The following is a 16,831-nucleotide window of genomic DNA, read 5'->3' on the forward strand; positions in this document are numbered from 1 at the left end:
AACTCAGTCTTGGTGACCTGGTTACCACATGCTTTTGGCTAAATCAGGGTCTGGCAACTTCTAGTTCTGAAGTCCATTGGTCAGAACCCACAGTTCGGAGGATCCAGTAAAGAGAAGGGATTTTTTTTCTTTTTCTTGTAGGGTGGGTAAGAACATTAACTCAGGAGGTTGCTGGTAGGCCTTCTTGGCCAGCACTTAACTATAGAGTTGGGGAACAAGGAGTTTCTTTCCAAGGCTAACTTGCCTAATTATTTCCCATTTTTGACAGGGGGTAGGAACCCGTGCACAGAATCTTTCTTAAAACTGCAAAATTAGCAAGACTATATATTTTCTTTTTCACTAATACAGCTATGCCTTGATAGGTTTAATAATGGTAAACAAAATAAGCAATTTGCAACAGAGTTTCTAGTCCACCACCTTTTGTAATCCAATTTTAAAACATTGAAAATTATCTCAAGAAATAATAGATACATTTATGAGTTTCACTGGCATAGTCAGTTTTAATACAGTATTTCTTGATATCTAAAGGATATCTGTTTTCTAGAAATAAACCCTAATTTTAAGAGTCTTCTCAAACGGCTGCAAACAGACGCAATTAGCAGAAACCTGAATTAATCACCATTACAATCAGGGACATGGTCAGGTTTGTCGGAAGCCCAGCTTCCAGTATTTCAGGTTTGAACAAGTGAAACCAGATTAGAGCTAGACATAATTCACAGTTGAAATTCCTCAATCCTTAACACTGTGTACCCTAAGTAGAGAAGAGTTTAGACTAAATAATGGCAGCAAGGAATCACAACGTGGGAAAACGTGGAAAATCAAAGGGCAGATTTAAGGCCAAAGAGAACGATATCAATATGGGAAAGGATAATGAGGCCACGACTGAAAGGGACAAAGAGTATAAATCTAACAGTTAACTTACAGATAAGACTAAAATTTATAATGACAGCACAAAAATAAAACTAAAGGCTCTGCATCTCAACATATATAGTAGCCAAAACAAAATAACAGAGTGTCCAAATAGAATCGAGTAAGTATAACATAGTAATCATTACAGCGACATGGCTACCAGGATGACATGGATTGAGCCTTGAAGAACACAGGGCATTTAGCAACGATAGGATCCTAGGAAAAGTTGGAGAGGTGGTTTTCCTGGTTAATTATGGCATTAGCACAACAGAGAAGTTCAATCCAAGTTCAGGAAACCCAAGATCTGAAAAGAAGGACTCAAAAATAAGGATGGAAAAATTCGAGTTTCAGCCAAAGCTAACCAGAAATATAAAAACAGATAACAAGAGATTCTACAAATATTTAAAGAGAAAGAGTTAGCTAAGTGAACATTGGTCCCACAGCAAGTGAAATTGGACAATTAATAATGGAAACCAAGGAAATTCAGATCAATTGAACAGGAATTTGGCATCAATCTTCAATATAAAAGATACAAGCAAAATTTCAGAAGCAACAAAAAGTCAGGATGTTCAATGCATGGAGAAATTCAGAAAAATCAAAATCACCTGACCGTGCACCCTTCCCCGATAAGAAGTGATACTTAGTAACTTATTTAAACTGTTGGCAGACAAGTGCCTAGATCCGGATCAACTTCATCCTGGGTCTTAAAAGAAGCGGCTAGTAAAATAGTTGATGTATTGGTTATTTTCCAATTTCCTCTATTTGGAGGAAATGCCCTCAGATTGGAAGATGGCATATTTATTCAAAGAGGAAGACAAAAAGCAAAAAACTACAGGCCAGTTAGCTTAACATTTATCAGAGAGAAATGATTAGAAGCTCTCATTAAAGAAGTTATAACAGGACACTTGGGTAAGTTCAGAGTTATTAATCAGAGGCAACATAGCTGTGTAATTTATTAGCATAACAATGAAAACAGTACTTTATTATAACTCATCCATTGTCAGAATAAGACAAGGCAGACTTTATTGCTAAAAAGACTTCCAAACTGTCAGAAAAATAAAACAAGCAGAATGTTACCTGGCAAAGCAGAATGGTCCAGCAGACTGCGAATCTGAACAATGAAAGCATGCATCCCATGGCACTTCTCCTGGGTATACAGCTGCGCCAAAACCACAGCATGATTTGCCGACCTACCCACTGACAGCAGTAAATACATTTTATTAAGACCTCTTTAAAAAAAATGCAATAGATTATATTAATGCTTGTCCCCCAACTTGTTGGTCAATTTACAATATTCTGTTTGTTTCAAACAAAAGGCATTGTGTTAATAGCCTTCCTGGTATTGTTAAGAATGCTCGATTTACACACTAATTGCCTGTGAATTGTGTCATAGTTTACACTTTTAACAGTTAGGCACAATATTCTATCTTTTAAACAATTTTAAATAATTGACAATACAATCCCAATTAATTCAGTCTCATCCCTTCATGTATTGAATTGTTGTTGACAGGTTTTAACTGTCTTTACTTTCTCAATTTCCCATCTCTCGATCTTTCTTTAGCACTTGATTTGACCCCAATTAACCTTCTTTCTCCATTGTTATGGTTTCTTTCTCCATCCTCAAATTTTATTTGTTAAAAACACTGTTGATTCTGTCATTCACTCAGGTTCAAAAGGATTCATTCCATCATCTCACCATTATAAGCTCTCACTTCCAGCAAGAAATGGTGGAGCAATTCAATGAAATGAAGCATTCAGAAAAGATCTAGCTAAGGACATACACCACGATACACTTGATTCCAGCAAGGCCCAGGCCATTATACTTCAATAACATGCATTTAGATAGCACCTGTAATGTTATAGTCTTGAATTAGTGGAGTACAATGTACATAGATTTTCTTGAGTTAGAAATCCATTTTCATTCAAAACAACTATATGGTCAGTGACAGGCAGAAATGAATGACTTTTAAGTCTAGTGAGTGAAAGGTTTTGAGGCTTACAGTCACCAGGCCACCACTTTATTGATGATGGTTTTGGTGTGTTGAGGATGAAATCCTGGTTGGAAGGATCAAAGGATGCAGTTGTTTCTAGTCCTCGAAGATAGGTGCCTTAAAATGAACAGCAAGCATACTGATTAAGACTGGGATAAATGGAAAGTTAGAGATTACAGATGGAAACGAAAAGTTGATTTATTTACCGTCAAGAGACTACTATTCTTTCTGGTTGTCACTTATCTCAGGTTCAGCTGATGTGTTTGAGCCAGGTTTGGCTGCATTGTTGACTTTAGTAAAGTATTGTTCAGGGGTTCCAATCATACAAATATTCTAAACCGATTGCTATATGTACCTAACTGAAATAGCATATCTATTCAACTACCTCAATTATATAAAGAAAGTTTGCTAAACAGCCAGATATCAGTTACTGGAACAGAGTAGTATTAAACTGATCTACAACTTGATCTAAAATTGATTGTCATTAAATTATTTTCAGAAAGGAGCCATTGTGAATTTGACTGAATGGTTGCACAACCAAGATCAGAATTTATTTGTCTGGTTCACAATAGAAACACTTCCCTCTGATTTGGGCCATAGTACATTAAGCACCAATATTCCACTTAGAAGCTGACTTTTGTAAATTCTAAAAGCCTAACTTATCGGAGTTTGATTCTGTAAAATTATGAAGCATAAATCAACTGGTACAATATAATTGTGCTGGAAAAAGTGCGCAAATATTAGCTTGTCAATTTGTCCTCTTACCATGGCCTAGTTCGGTTTGAGCATAGGTTCCAATAATTTGATAATCCTTAGCCAGTGGAACCCACTTAGCAATTTGTGCATCTGTTCCCAGTTCTGTGATGGTTGGTATAAAGACTCCGTTGTGTACTCCAAAAGCCAAATTTCCTCCCATGATTCTAAAGCCAGGAGAAAGCACAGGATCAGAAGCTTGAAATTCTGAGGTGAAGAACTCATCTCCAATATTCTAAAGGTTTTCTTTTCTTTATTCTTTCACAAGGGTTGTGGGGCCAGCCCATCCCCAAGTGCCGTTGACTGCAATGGTTACCAGTCTTTATAAAAAGGCAGTTAAGAATCAATCTGTGGGTCTGCAGTCACATGTAGGCCAGACTAGGTCAGGATGGCAGATTTCCTCCCCTAAGAGAGCATCAATAAACCAAGTGGATTCTTATGGCATAAGTATCATGGTTACAATTAATGTGGCTAATTTTTTATTCCAGATTTAAATTCAATTTAAAATTTCACAATAGTTGAATTTGAGCCCAGGCCCTTGGGCGACTAGTAGTAGGGTTACCACTATGTCATCACCTCACTAAATCCCCCTTACTGACAAAGCCCTGTACTGGAAAGTATCCTCTGCTTCTGTAAAGAGGACTATAAGATATAAATTTGTGGTTTAGAATAAGAGTTGAAATCTGGCAACAGTTTCAAGTTAGAAGAAAGAAATATAATGGTAAAAATAAGCCAGCCCGCCTTAGGAATAAAGTACCCTATTTGTTTTTGAGTAGAAAGGGTTCTTAGTTTGATTACAAAATGAACAAAAGAAAAATGCTGGAGAAACTGAGCAGGTCTAGTAGCATCTGTGGGGGGAGAGAGAGTGTTAAAGTTTCAGAACTTATGTTTTTCTTCAGAACTCATGCTTTCCACGATTACTTTGGACACTGTCTTACAATCCATGAAATGAGACAGCTTAAAAATTAATATCTGGCTTCATTTCATTAAATCTTCAGTTTATTCAAGGTAAGTTTGGAAGATTTCAATGAGTGTAAGAGGTGAGAAATCAGATTTCTGGCTATAATGAACAGGATATATGGGGTTAGCCCATCCCCAAGTGCCCTTGACTAGAACAGTTACAAGTCCATATGAAAAGGCAGTTAAGTATCAAACTGAGGGTCTGAAGTCATATGTCGGCCAGACCAGGCAAGAACGGCTTTGCTAAGCAATTAATGAACCTGGTTGCATTGAACCCACAGCTGAAGTATGAGTGTTTTGCAAATAGTGACCAAAATGCAGTAGAGTTTAGCATCACGTTTATGCTAGGAGCACCAAAGTGGACCACAATTTTGAAAGCGGAAGGAGGAAGATGGAAAATTTCCACGTCTGTTAACAGCTTGTAACTATAGACTAACAAGTGAGAGAAAAATGGGAGACTAGTATGGATGACAAAGGAAATACTGAAGGACTCAATAACAAAAATGCTTTCCTCAAGTAAAAAGCCAAGCACAAGAACAGGGATGAGCACAATAACAATTCACAGAAATTCCAGTATTTCAAATGAATGGCACATAATGTAGACTGAGTATCTTGGTCCTTACCTACTCATCCAGCTGTATTCTGTAAACCTTAAAAGCCTTTATTGACAGTTTTCTACTTGACATATTCACAGATGTTAGCAGGTGGAACATGAACTCAGCTCACCTAGCTCAGAGATAAGACAATACTACTGAACTACAAGAGCCCTCATACCTCTTTGTCCTTTTTTTCCCCCCCCAATCAACCTGTTCAGAGATGTTATTGCACACTTCTGGAGCAGGTGGGTTTTGAACCCAGGTCTCTCAATTCAGGGTTAGATATAGTACTACTGCACCACAAGAGGACACTTTCAAAACTCCTTGTGAATGGTTCTGGTAGTTAAAAGCAGGTTTGTGGACTTGAGATAAGAGGAATTTGTTTGGAGGACTCTTGCAGGGTAATGGTAGTGCTCCTACCTTTGGATCAGAAGCCATAGTTAAAATCCTATCTGGTCCTAGGTAGGTCACATCTCTGAACAGAGAGTGATTAGAAATATCTTGACAGGGATGTGTGACTTTTGGTTTGTAGAAAGGTTGGTAAAATGTGGAGAGAAAGTTGAGTCAGTTTCATTCACCAAAAAGACTTCTTTACATCAGTTCAGAATGTAATAGTGAATGTGAACAAGGAGTAATTAGGTAATGCCACCATGCTAGATATGCAAACACAAAAGGTTTTCTGAAATCAAGAAAACAGGACATAGAAATCAAACATACTACAACAAGAATTTAGATGCACGTCACAAGACTGAGCTTAAGTAACTTGAAAGAGATAATTTTACAGCAAAGGTATCTTATTTGAGATCATGCCTTGCATAATTATATTTTGCTTGTGAATGCATCAGTGTTCTTAAAAACAAAATTTATACTACAGCCAATATTCTCTGTTTGACACAAAATGGCATAGCAACTATGCTTTAGTGTTGATAAATGCCTTTGACTCCATGTCTATTATTGACTCTAGTTAAAACACTGTGGAGCAGTGTTTGACTGGAATATTTCCACAGAAGGAAATGAAGACTTGAGTTCAGACCACACATGTACTTTCTTGGGACATCACTGGAACAAAACTGATAGTAGATCTCTTACTGTGTTTGATACCTGAGGAGGGAGTGTGAACTCTTACAAACAAGTTATAAAATATACCTATAAGCAAACTGCAACTCAGGTCCATCATCCATCCATCCCAATTCCTTCATTTTCTGCCACAGGTGTACTGCTCTTTTCACAGCTAACTCATACTGCTCAGTCGGTGTCAAGAAATATTCATTTTCTCGACTAAATACAGTATCACCATTAACGACATGTTCTAATAAAAGAAAGAAAATAAATGTGAAATTAAAACATTTAATATAACTTAAATTGAACCAATTCAAAACTAATGTTAAATTAATCAAAGTTGAGGATCTAAAACACGACTCACACTTCATTGTTTATTGAATTCCCTTCTGAGCTCCTGACTTGTTCCTCCCCACCACCACCCCCCGATTGGACGACACTGTCACCATCCACAGCCTCCCCAACCCCCTCCCATACTGTAGTGGGCACTATCACTCACTACCGCCCCAATACGACAGTCACGGTCACCCCTTTCTGCTCCACCCCCACCCTCCCGATACGACAGGCACAGCTCCCCCACCCCTCCCGAAAGCGAAAGGCCCTAGCACTGTCCCCCTCTCCCCCCACCCCCCACCCCCCTCCCCGAGGGGTCAGGCACTGTCCCCCCCCACCCCCCTCCCCGAGGGGTCAGGCACTGTCCCCCTCTCCCCCCCCCTCCCCGGGGGGGGGTCAGGCACTGTCCCCCTCTCCCCCCCCCTCCCCGGGGGGGGGGGTCAGGCACTGTCCCCCTCTCCCCCCCCCTCCCCGGGGGGGGGGGTCAGGCACTGTCCCCCTCTCCCCCCCCTCCCCGGGGGGGGGGTCAGGCACTGTCCCCCTCTCCCCCCCCCTCCCCGAGGGGGGGTCAGGCACTGTCCCCCTCTCCCCCCCCCCTCCCCGAGGGGGGGTCAGGCACTGTCCCCCCCCACCCCCCTCCCCGAGGGGTCAGGCACTGTCCCCCTCTCCCCCCACCCTTTCCCCGAGGGGGGTCAGGCACTGTGTCCCCCGTTCCGCCTGTTACTCACCGACCGCTCTCCGGATCCGAGTGCGCTCCGCGCCGCCATCTAACAGGTTCACTAACTTCTCCAGCGGGAATCCCGGAGCCGTCCTCTCGCTCGCAATGTCCGGGTTGATAGCGGACTGTACTTTGTACGGGCCCTTTGCTGCTGCCCCCACCGCCGCCATTCCCCTCCAACTGCAGGCTCGGCAATGACCTGTACCGGGCATCTGTCACCAGCCGAGCCCTGCCCATACCGCCTCCTATTGGTGCAACCCGCCATATCCCTCCGTGGATTGGGTCAACACAACGTCGATCAACCTGTTTTTGTCCAATGGGATAGCTGACAAGTTGCTGTTACACAGACACCAGGTAACAGGCACTGTAGTGATTGCAGGTCTGGATGCGAAACATTAACACTGATTCTGTCAGATACTACCAGACTTGCTCAGCTTTCTAGCAACTTCTGTTTCTGACTTTCAGCGTCTGCAGTTCTTTGTTTTGATTAAATCACAGAACACGTTACCTTGCTCTCTCTCTCCATACATGTTGCCTGACCCGCTGGGATCTCGAGCATTTGTTGTTTTCACCATCACAATCTGCAATCTGGAGCAAGATTTTATCACTGTACAACAAGGGGTGATATCTTAGTTTAGACAACGCACTTTAGGTGTGGGGACCCAAACTGAATCTATGTTTTAAGCTAAGGTCCTTTTTCTTTGACCGAAAAGAATCTCGAATGAAATAATTCCTCCGTGTCTGTGTGCGTGTGTATATATGGGTGAGCGAGAGCGAGTGAACGTGAGTGTGTTTGTATGTGGGAGAGGTTCTGTATAAGTGTGCGTGTGTGTGAGAGTGAGTATATAGTATATAGTTACCTGTAGTGTGACATGAATCCAAGATCTCGGTTGAGACTATCTTCATGGGTATGGAACTTTGAGATATGCGACAACGCAAAATCATCGAGCAGAAGCTGATAGCAAAGTTCGCCTTCGAGGACGCTGACCTGAAGATTGGAGGACACGCGGAGGACCCCCATTTAACGTCAGCAGGGAGACCTCATACAGTGGTCTTTCCCCACTGAACTTTCGCAGCAAATGTCCAAAGCCTGAGATTAGATTAGATTAGATTACTTACAGTGTGGAAACAGGCCCTTTGGCCCAACAAGTCCACACCGACCCTCCAAAGAGCAACCCACCCAGACCCATTTCCCTACATTTACCGCTTCACCTAACACTACGGGCAATTCAACATGGCCAATTCACCCAACCTGCACATTTTTTGGACTGTGGGAGAAAACCGGAGCACCTGGAGGAAACCCACGCAGACACGGGGAGAACGTGCAAACTCCACACAGATAGTTGCCCGAAGTGGGAATTGAACCCAGGTCTCTGGTGCTGCGAGGCAGCAGTGCGAAACACTGTGCCACCCCCTTAGTTTGTCTCTTAGCATGTAGTCTTGGACCTTGGAATGTGCCAGCCCTAACAATCAGTCAAAGACCAAGTTTCAGGCTGACCAAAGAGCATCTTTCACCGAGTTGATGGTCCTCCAGGCACAATCGGTGTGTGTCTGGGTGTGCATCCCACGGGAATAGCACCATGTCCTGCCCAGCAGCTCTAATTATCTAGGGACAAAGACTTTAAAATGCAAAATCCAGATACCTTTAATCAACAGGCTATCTCCTAACTGATTAAAGGATTCAACAAGGGCAGCTAGTTTTAAAGTTGTTAAAATCTTGCTTTAAATACTGTCTAATACCTCCCTATCATACCACGCCTGAGGAAGGAGCAGCGCTCTGAAAGCTTGCAATTTCAAATAAATCCTTTGGACTTTACCCTGGTGTCCTATAATCAAAACATTCGCCATGGATTATCTTCCAGCGTCCACACTGTTAACTCTGGTTAGCCTTGAGGATCTTCCAGACAACTTATATTTACGTAATTCAACATCAGCAGATAGAAATATCTGTACTCGAAGTCCATGGAAAACTGCCAAGTAAAAAGAAATGCACCGAAGATTGTTACAAAAAAAAAATTTGCATCTACTTTGAAGTATTTTATGATATATATTCATGTTCTTGAATATGTTAGATGTAAGTATATTAATGGAATTAAGAGTTTAGCTCACTTAGCAACAAAATTATATAAACTGGATGATAAGACATATTGCTTTGAAATGTACATATCATCTTAGTCAGATTTCAATACATAATAATACTTCAGTCTGGAAGGAATTCTGCATTATCAAGGACCCTTCTATTAGTGAAGATGTTAAGGCAATACACTGTCTGCCTCTTTAGGGCAATGTAAATGCCCCCATGACACTTGGTAGAACAGAGTCCTTCATGATTGATTCGTTGGTTATTTGCTGTTTTTGGTATCTTGCTATGTGTATCCTGGCTACAGCATGAACAATAATTACATTTCAAAATGTAATTCATTCGTTGATAGGTCAATCTAAACCAAATGAGGTCATGATTGGGTGCCTGTGATGGAAAATCTTCCTCCTCAGCTCTAGGTCTTGTAAAATGCCAATAGTTGTCTGTAAGTAGAAGTAACAATTTATATGGAAGGTATAAAATATTGTAATATTATGGTAATTGCAATTCTTGAAGCAAAAAATATAAACCTAATTAAACCATCTATTTCCACAAAGTAAAATAAGCATCTATTTTATTTCAAAGTTATAAGGTACAATGACACAAACAGAGATGGTGTCAGTACAGCTGAATATAACAGTTTTCTTCCTGTAATTATTAATTGAACTGAGTAACTATAATCACATTCATGGTGATGTGAATTTGATACACATTTTATACACAGAAAAGTAATAAATCCCCAAAAAAGGAGCAGTGAGAAAAATAAACTCCATTCCATAATTAGTGCTGCTTGATATATTTTATCAGACTATGGTTTAGTGTAGTGATGTGATAGGTATAAAACTTACCCAACAGTCAATACCTATTCAGTAACACCTCAAAGGCAATATTTGCAAACATATACAGATAACTGTTACCATTATAAACAATACTAACTGTCATTTAAACAGTGTTAGCCAAACTGTACTTTTTCACAACCGTGTTCAAGTAAAATGCAAGAAAACATTTTAAATTTATATACTGTGAATCTAATACACAGAAAGCAAACCTAACAGCAGCCCAAATTCAAATATACTTTAAGTGATTTCAGAGTTACATTCATAACCAATTAAGGTTTTTTTTTTACAGTAAGCATTGTATCCATGACCTCAAGACTAAATACCAAAACTTATATATTAGTATTGTGAAATATATGAGAAATAACATGAAATATATAAAAATACTGCACCAATTAACCACATGAGCACTTCTTAAAAAAATAAGTTTGACCTTAAACCAGTAGTCACTTTATTTCTTGTGCCATGTCCATGAAATTCTACACATTCTGTCATGCTACTTTTCATGATTTCTGAAGACTGAATAAAGTAATGAAGCATTAAAGAAAAGTACCAAGCTAATAACTTACTACAGTAATGTCTTAATAAAATTAGTACAGAATTTAAAATATTGTCTGGAAGATACTTACAGATTTCTAAAGTGTTTAGGTCAATTGTTACTCTGTTTGCTGTAAAATTTATAATTGTGCAGACCCCAGTCATTACTCAACCCATGTGTATAGACAATTATCCCACTGAGAAACATGGTATATATTTCCAAAATACAAGGTGTTCTTTTATCTAAATTCAATTGCTAAAAATCAGCAGCTTACAGCTCTGAATCTTCCCGGCAGATTCTTGTGAATTTAGCTGAAGGCTGTACATGTGTGTATCTATACAAGGATTTATCCATAAAATACTACTACCTACCATTTACCTTACTGTTGATCAGGAACTCAAGATTAATAGTAAAATATATATGCAGCATTTACAATGATGTAATCTTCTAGTCACAACCTTTTAATTCAAATATAATTGTATCAAGAAACCAAGACACATGAGTCATTTAAAATCTGGTCAAATGCAGGCACAAAAAACTTGTTTTGATGATACAAAACCCAATATTGTAATATGTCTCACCATGCCATCCTGTCAAAGGGAACACTCTATTATGTTCTCATTAAACAGTTAAGAATCACTACTGCAAAAATTCAGTTGATGTTATTTAGATGGAAGGACCTTTGCATAAAAATTATGCAATGTTTGCGAGAACATAATTAACTCAATGCAGATCATATCATCAGTTTTAGCAGTGTGTAATGGATTTATAGTGTTGATGGATCACTCAAACTCTGCTTTAGCATATCACCTTCCAGCTTCATCCAGTGCCAGTGGACCCTAACTTTGTCTTTCTTCAAACTGCTATCTTCACCATAGACAGTACTCTAGTGTGTTCACCAAATAACCAGATTTGGTGAGTCAATGGAAACAACATTCTTTATATCCAAAAAGGCTGGCCATCCATTCGCAGCAGAATAAACATTTCATATTTCATTATTCTCTGAAGTAAGACAAGAACATTAAATGAACTCTACAATGATCGCATAGCAAATCAGTCAAGTAGAACTGGTGCCAAGTTTAACCAACCAGTTAAATTCAGTTGAGGCAGGAAGGCGCAGCATTAACCAGCTTTCTGTTCTGTACTGAAAGTGGAGGTTTTCCGTAAATTTTCTTTGACTTTGATAAATTCAGGAGCATTCTCTTGTTCTTCTCCACTCCTCTCTTGTTCTTGTTCCAACTGCAAGACAACATTTACAACATATTAATATTATAATGGGTTCTTGCATAGATTTTGACTTGAACTTGCTTCAAGTGACCCACACATGTTGTGAAGCATTATGTGCAATTGATCAGGTCCCTACATAACATATTAGATTAATGACTGTCTGTTCTTGATTTAGTACTCACTGATCATCAAGATTTACTGAATTATCCTATTGCTATTCTGAAGATTGTAAAGCTTTCTTTACAAATCCCATTCATCCCATCTCAGATTCCATAACAATTACAAAGTTTATTTCTACCCCTTACAATAACATTTTGTAAAATGTTGTAAAGGTGCTGTGCCATTAAGCAGTTTCAGCACAACATAGGGAGACCAGCAACCAAGTTGGGCAAGCAGTCACACAGACTAATCAGCATTGCTACAGACTGCCATGGGTGCAACTCGGGGACAACTTTCCAAACTGTTCTACCATTATCATGGATATGTCCTGCTCCCACCAGGGAGATATATGTAATAGAGATGGGCTTACAATGATAACCAGTCAGGTAGGAATGGCTCTGACAATTTTGGAAGCTGACGCTGGAACTTTGTGCAGATTCTCCTGTCCCACTCATCTCAATTAATGTTTCAGTAATGCTGATAAAGCATAACTCCCCAATGTTGAATATCACTTTCAGAAATCATTAAAGGAACCATGGATACAAAACATTGAGGAACACAATGTTCATCAGTAAGGTTGGTTTGGTTAATGCCATCATAGATGAAGCTATACAGATGAACTGTACAGTTACTAAACTGTCAACATCAGAAAGGGAAGGAATCAATTTTAAGAAAATAATCCACTTGGCTTCATCTTCAAACTGTCATGACTCAATTGTTGATAGCAGAAGTAACTAATGCACGGTGCTTGAAAAACACAACAGCCTAGGTTCTTGTCAGGAGGTGGACATCTCTGTTATGACAAAAAAAAAGTCAGCGGATACCAGGAATCCCAAGTCCCACTAGGATTGCAATGGGATGCTTAGTTCATGGACATGCAATCCTTGGCCATTTAATTTTCTAATTGTCAGCACTCTGAAAATCAGATTTGGGATTTCCTGGGAGTCCGAATGTAGAGATTGGACCAGCTAACAGCAGGTCTTTCACAGCATAGTTCTTTTAGATAGCAGGCCTATCCCTTCAGACATAGTCTTAGAACACCCTGGGGACAGAGCCTAGGAATCTTTTTGGAGTTACATCAGGTATCCTTTGAGATTGCCAACTATGGAGAAGATTGCGCCTAAAAAGCTGATAAATTCCAAGTAACTAGAGCAAAATAGGATAATCACAACACAAACATTGAGAATTCTGTAGAATATCTGTTTGTTCAAACAGATGTTAATAATAATGATCTAATTGTCAATTAATTATGAGCTTTACTTAATTGTCAGTTAGTTTACTTAAAAGAGTAAAGCATTCAAGTTATTCAAGCAAACCAAACAGCTTGCAAACATTGCAGGCCAATGTCAGGCAGTCATTCAATACAAAAAGCCCAGGAGCTCTTAAAAAGATGAATTCTCTCAAAGGCAAGGTGCACATACAACACAAACCTGCTCTAATCTTTGCTGTCTTTTTTGAAGCTGAAGTTCAAAAGGAGATTTTATTTTCCGTGCCTCCTCTTCCTCCTTTCTCTGTCGAATCAGCTGATCTCTCCGCCTGTATTCCAGCACCCTCTGTAGCTCTGGCTTGTTTTCAGAACCCAAACCTCTGCAACAAAAAATGTTAACTGAAATCTCTGGTGGCTTTGTCCATGGAAAATCAAAGTCAAATTTTGCTTCTACTGGTTTTGCTGGTGTCACACTGATGTGGATCTGGAGCTCCTGACACTTCAGAAACATGCAAGTCAGAATAATTGAGTAAATAAAGAGGTACCTCCTCAATTTACAAGATAATACTTTTTATGTTCTTAAATTACAGCTAATATATATCTGGATTACAAAAATAAAGAGAAATGAAGTGCACAAAAAGATCATCCACTGGTCCTTCCTTCTACCATGGAGGGAAAAAATACACAACCAAAAATACTGAACATTCAGGAAAATCTCGGAAAAAATCCAATCTGACTCATTAAGGCATTCAAACAAACCTCAAAGGCAAACATGCCAACAGGAAACTCCTATAAGTAGCAGTTAACCAACAACTCAACATGTACATCTGCAATCAAAAGGTACATCTGGAAAAGCACAGCCGTTCAGGCAACATCTGAGGAGCAGGAGAGTTGACATTTCGAGCATAAGCTCTTCGTCAGCTCGGTCCTGACAAAAAGCTTATGCTTGAAACATCGATTCTCCTGCTCCTCGGATGCTGCCTGACCGGCTGTGCTTTTCCGGTGCCACTTTTTTTGACTAATCTGCAGCATCTGCAGTCATCTCTTTCTCCACGTACATTTGGAATGTAAGCTGAAAGGGTTTGAAAGAGGAGTCACATTATAACATATTTTGGTATCATGTAGATCGCTGATTACCAATTGTCTTGGATGTAACTTAATGTAAATTTGTATTTTGTGATAAATAGTTTCATTATACTTATGAGATTTGTTCCCAAGATTGTTTCAGGTGCATGCATCAAAAACAACGAATGTTTAAAATTTGAATGCAGCATTCATTTCTCTAAATGTGATACATGATTGATCCTCTGCAGAAGGAAAATACTTAATGTTTGCCTGTTACCTTTTCCCAACTTATTAGTTTTCTTTACATGAAGCTGCACATGTCAAGAGACCATTTGACCTTGGTTGGGCATCACTTAAGCATTGAAACCATCGTCGCCCATGATCAGTATGTTGAAATCCCTGCTGAAGGGTGAAGTGCAGTACCCCGATTAATATCTTGTCTCTTGTTTTATAACACCTCAAAACAAATTGGAGATATGGGTATATGAATAAGAAGGGTTTAGAGGGATAAGGACCAAATGTGACTTGGTCAGATTGGGATGTCTACTTAGTGTGGACGAGTTGGACTGAGGGTTCTGCTTCGTGCTGTACAACTCTATTACTTTTACCTCCATAAGCTCAACATAAAGCAAAAGCTAAGTCTGTGACGTTCCCAACACATTTCCTTTCTGCCACTTTAGTTATAATTGAATCAAAGATTTGTAAAATACCCAGTTTACCAGACGGGGCTGGTGGTGGGAAAGGAGAGGAAAGCAACAAAAAAAAAGCAGGAAAAACTGTCCTGGGCACTGTTTTGACTGAATTTAACAGTTTTACAACTTCTTCAACCCATCAGTTTTCTATTGACCATGTTAATAACAGAGGATGGCTGTACCAATCAGTGGAGTGCCATTGCACATACACGATATCAAATGTTGCTTTGAAACTTGAATCCTGCAGCAAGAGTTGTGTATTTTAAACAAATGTATAAAAGGTTGCCAGAGCCAAAGAAACACAAGTATATCTAGGAGAAGCCCTTGGAAGTAGTCTTCAAAATGCTGACCCGTGTTTGGAATTTTGATGGATCATTTCTACTTTGTTTTAATAGACACTGTGTACTTTCCTGTAATTTATCCACTCAGATTTCCCTTCAGGAGCTGCCATTTTTGTCCTGCTACTCCTAAAATGTGCATAGTAATTTAGTAGCCCATCAGCTTCTGTTTAGCCTGATGCAGTTGTGATTTGGAAATGGATTAACATCAACATGAATGCCTGTTAAAATTCTCCTCCTGTTACTGGTGTTGAGTGTGCATCTGCCATGCTTCACAGTAGAGAGCTAGCTCCTGTGTTATGAACACACTCCAGTTCACCACCTGGGGTCTATCTTATTTCATCTGTCACAATTCAAGACCATAGTAGCCTTTTCCTCAGATTTCCCATTCCCTCTCCCTTTTGTGCTATTTTCTATAACTGTTTGTCTCCGCTAAACTCATCTTTGTACTTGGCCAATTACCCCTGTTTACTGCCTTTCATCAACATTGCTTTGCTTATTTAATCTCACCTGCTTTCCACCCAATTAGTAACCTTTCTCCTTCATTCTCATTTCCCCTTCACAACCATTTTCCCCACTGTTGGTACATTCCTAAAGTCAGTTACATTCTTTGATCTTTCCAGTTCTGATGAAAAGGTAGTTGACCCAAAATGTTTACCCAACTTTTTTCTTTCTGCATGTATTGCTGCACTTGTTGATCATTAACAACATTTTCTGTTTTTATTTATTTCAGACTTTCAGAATGCATATCATTTTAACTTTGTTAAAAGTGAATCACCTCTGTTGCAGTATAGTTTGTCTTGATTGTAAAGATATTGTATTAGATCTGCTTTTGTCATTATCTGACCATATATTGATGTTTCCCACAATGTTTGTTTTGCAATTACCTGCTTTGTTATACAGCTGTTATGCTGGAAGGTAAAGGCAACATTATCGATTTTATTTACAAACTCATTGTCAAACACTATTTTAGAATGTGAGAAGTTTTTAAATTAATATTTTCAGAACAGACAAGTTAAATTAGACCAATGTTATCAATGAAAGTATTTGAATTTCATTTCTTAATAAACTTGATTCTTATTTCATAGAGCAAATTTTATGGAGTGCCACGAGATTGTATGTCTGCCAGAGAGTTACTACTTCATTCACTTTGCCAGCAATCAAGTTATTCACCCCAGCTTGGGCATCAGGCTCCCTGGTGTTTATAAATCCTTAACTGAACAGCAAAGATAAAGAAAGGCTAAACTGGAGGCTGGTACAATTGCAACATTTAAGAGGAATTTGGATGGGTCTATGAATAGGAAGGGTTTGGAGGGATATGGGCCGGGTGCTGGCAGGTGGGACTAGATTAGGTTGGGATATCTGGTCGG

At 39.3% G+C, this 16,831-nt stretch overlaps 2 protein-coding genes across 8 annotated transcripts in view; both read right to left on the reverse strand.

Moving 5' to 3' along the window:
• Positions 1-7,526, reverse strand: part of LOC140483802 (peroxisomal acyl-coenzyme A oxidase 2-like) — a 36,639-nt gene extending 29,113 nt beyond the window's left edge. For 2 of the 3 annotated variants that reach the window (XM_072582407.1, XM_072582406.1), the window contains exons 1-5: positions 7,330-7,525; positions 6,356-6,518; positions 3,666-3,820; positions 2,910-3,017; positions 1,987-2,106 (exon numbers count right to left, since the gene is read on the reverse strand). In XM_072582407.1, the coding sequence (XP_072438508.1) occupies positions 1,987-2,106; positions 2,910-3,017; positions 3,666-3,820; positions 6,356-6,518; positions 7,330-7,489 (706 nt within the window). In that variant the 5' untranslated portion in view covers positions 7,490-7,525. Of the gene's footprint in view, positions 1-1,986; positions 2,107-2,909; positions 3,018-3,665; positions 3,821-6,355; positions 6,519-7,329 lie in introns of all 3 variants that reach the window. The other variant, XR_011962038.1, reaches the window with a different exon arrangement.
• Positions 7,527-9,956: 2,430 nt separating this feature from the next.
• Positions 9,957-16,831, reverse strand: part of LOC140483804 (protein FAM107B-like) — a 220,657-nt gene continuing 213,782 nt past the window's right edge. For all 5 annotated transcript variants that reach the window (XM_072582413.1, XM_072582412.1, XM_072582414.1 and 2 more), the window contains 2 exons: positions 13,590-13,746; positions 9,957-12,012 (listed from right to left, as the gene is read on the reverse strand). In XM_072582413.1, coding sequence (XP_072438514.1) covers positions 11,896-12,012; positions 13,590-13,746 — 274 coding nt within the window. In that variant the 3' untranslated portion in view covers positions 9,957-11,895. The remainder of the gene's footprint in view (positions 12,013-13,589; positions 13,747-16,831) is intronic.

Source organism: Chiloscyllium punctatum, chromosome 12 (assembly GCF_047496795.1).
Source record: "Chiloscyllium punctatum isolate Juve2018m chromosome 12, sChiPun1.3, whole genome shotgun sequence".
NCBI lineage: Eukaryota > Metazoa > Chordata > Chondrichthyes > Orectolobiformes > Hemiscylliidae > Chiloscyllium > Chiloscyllium punctatum.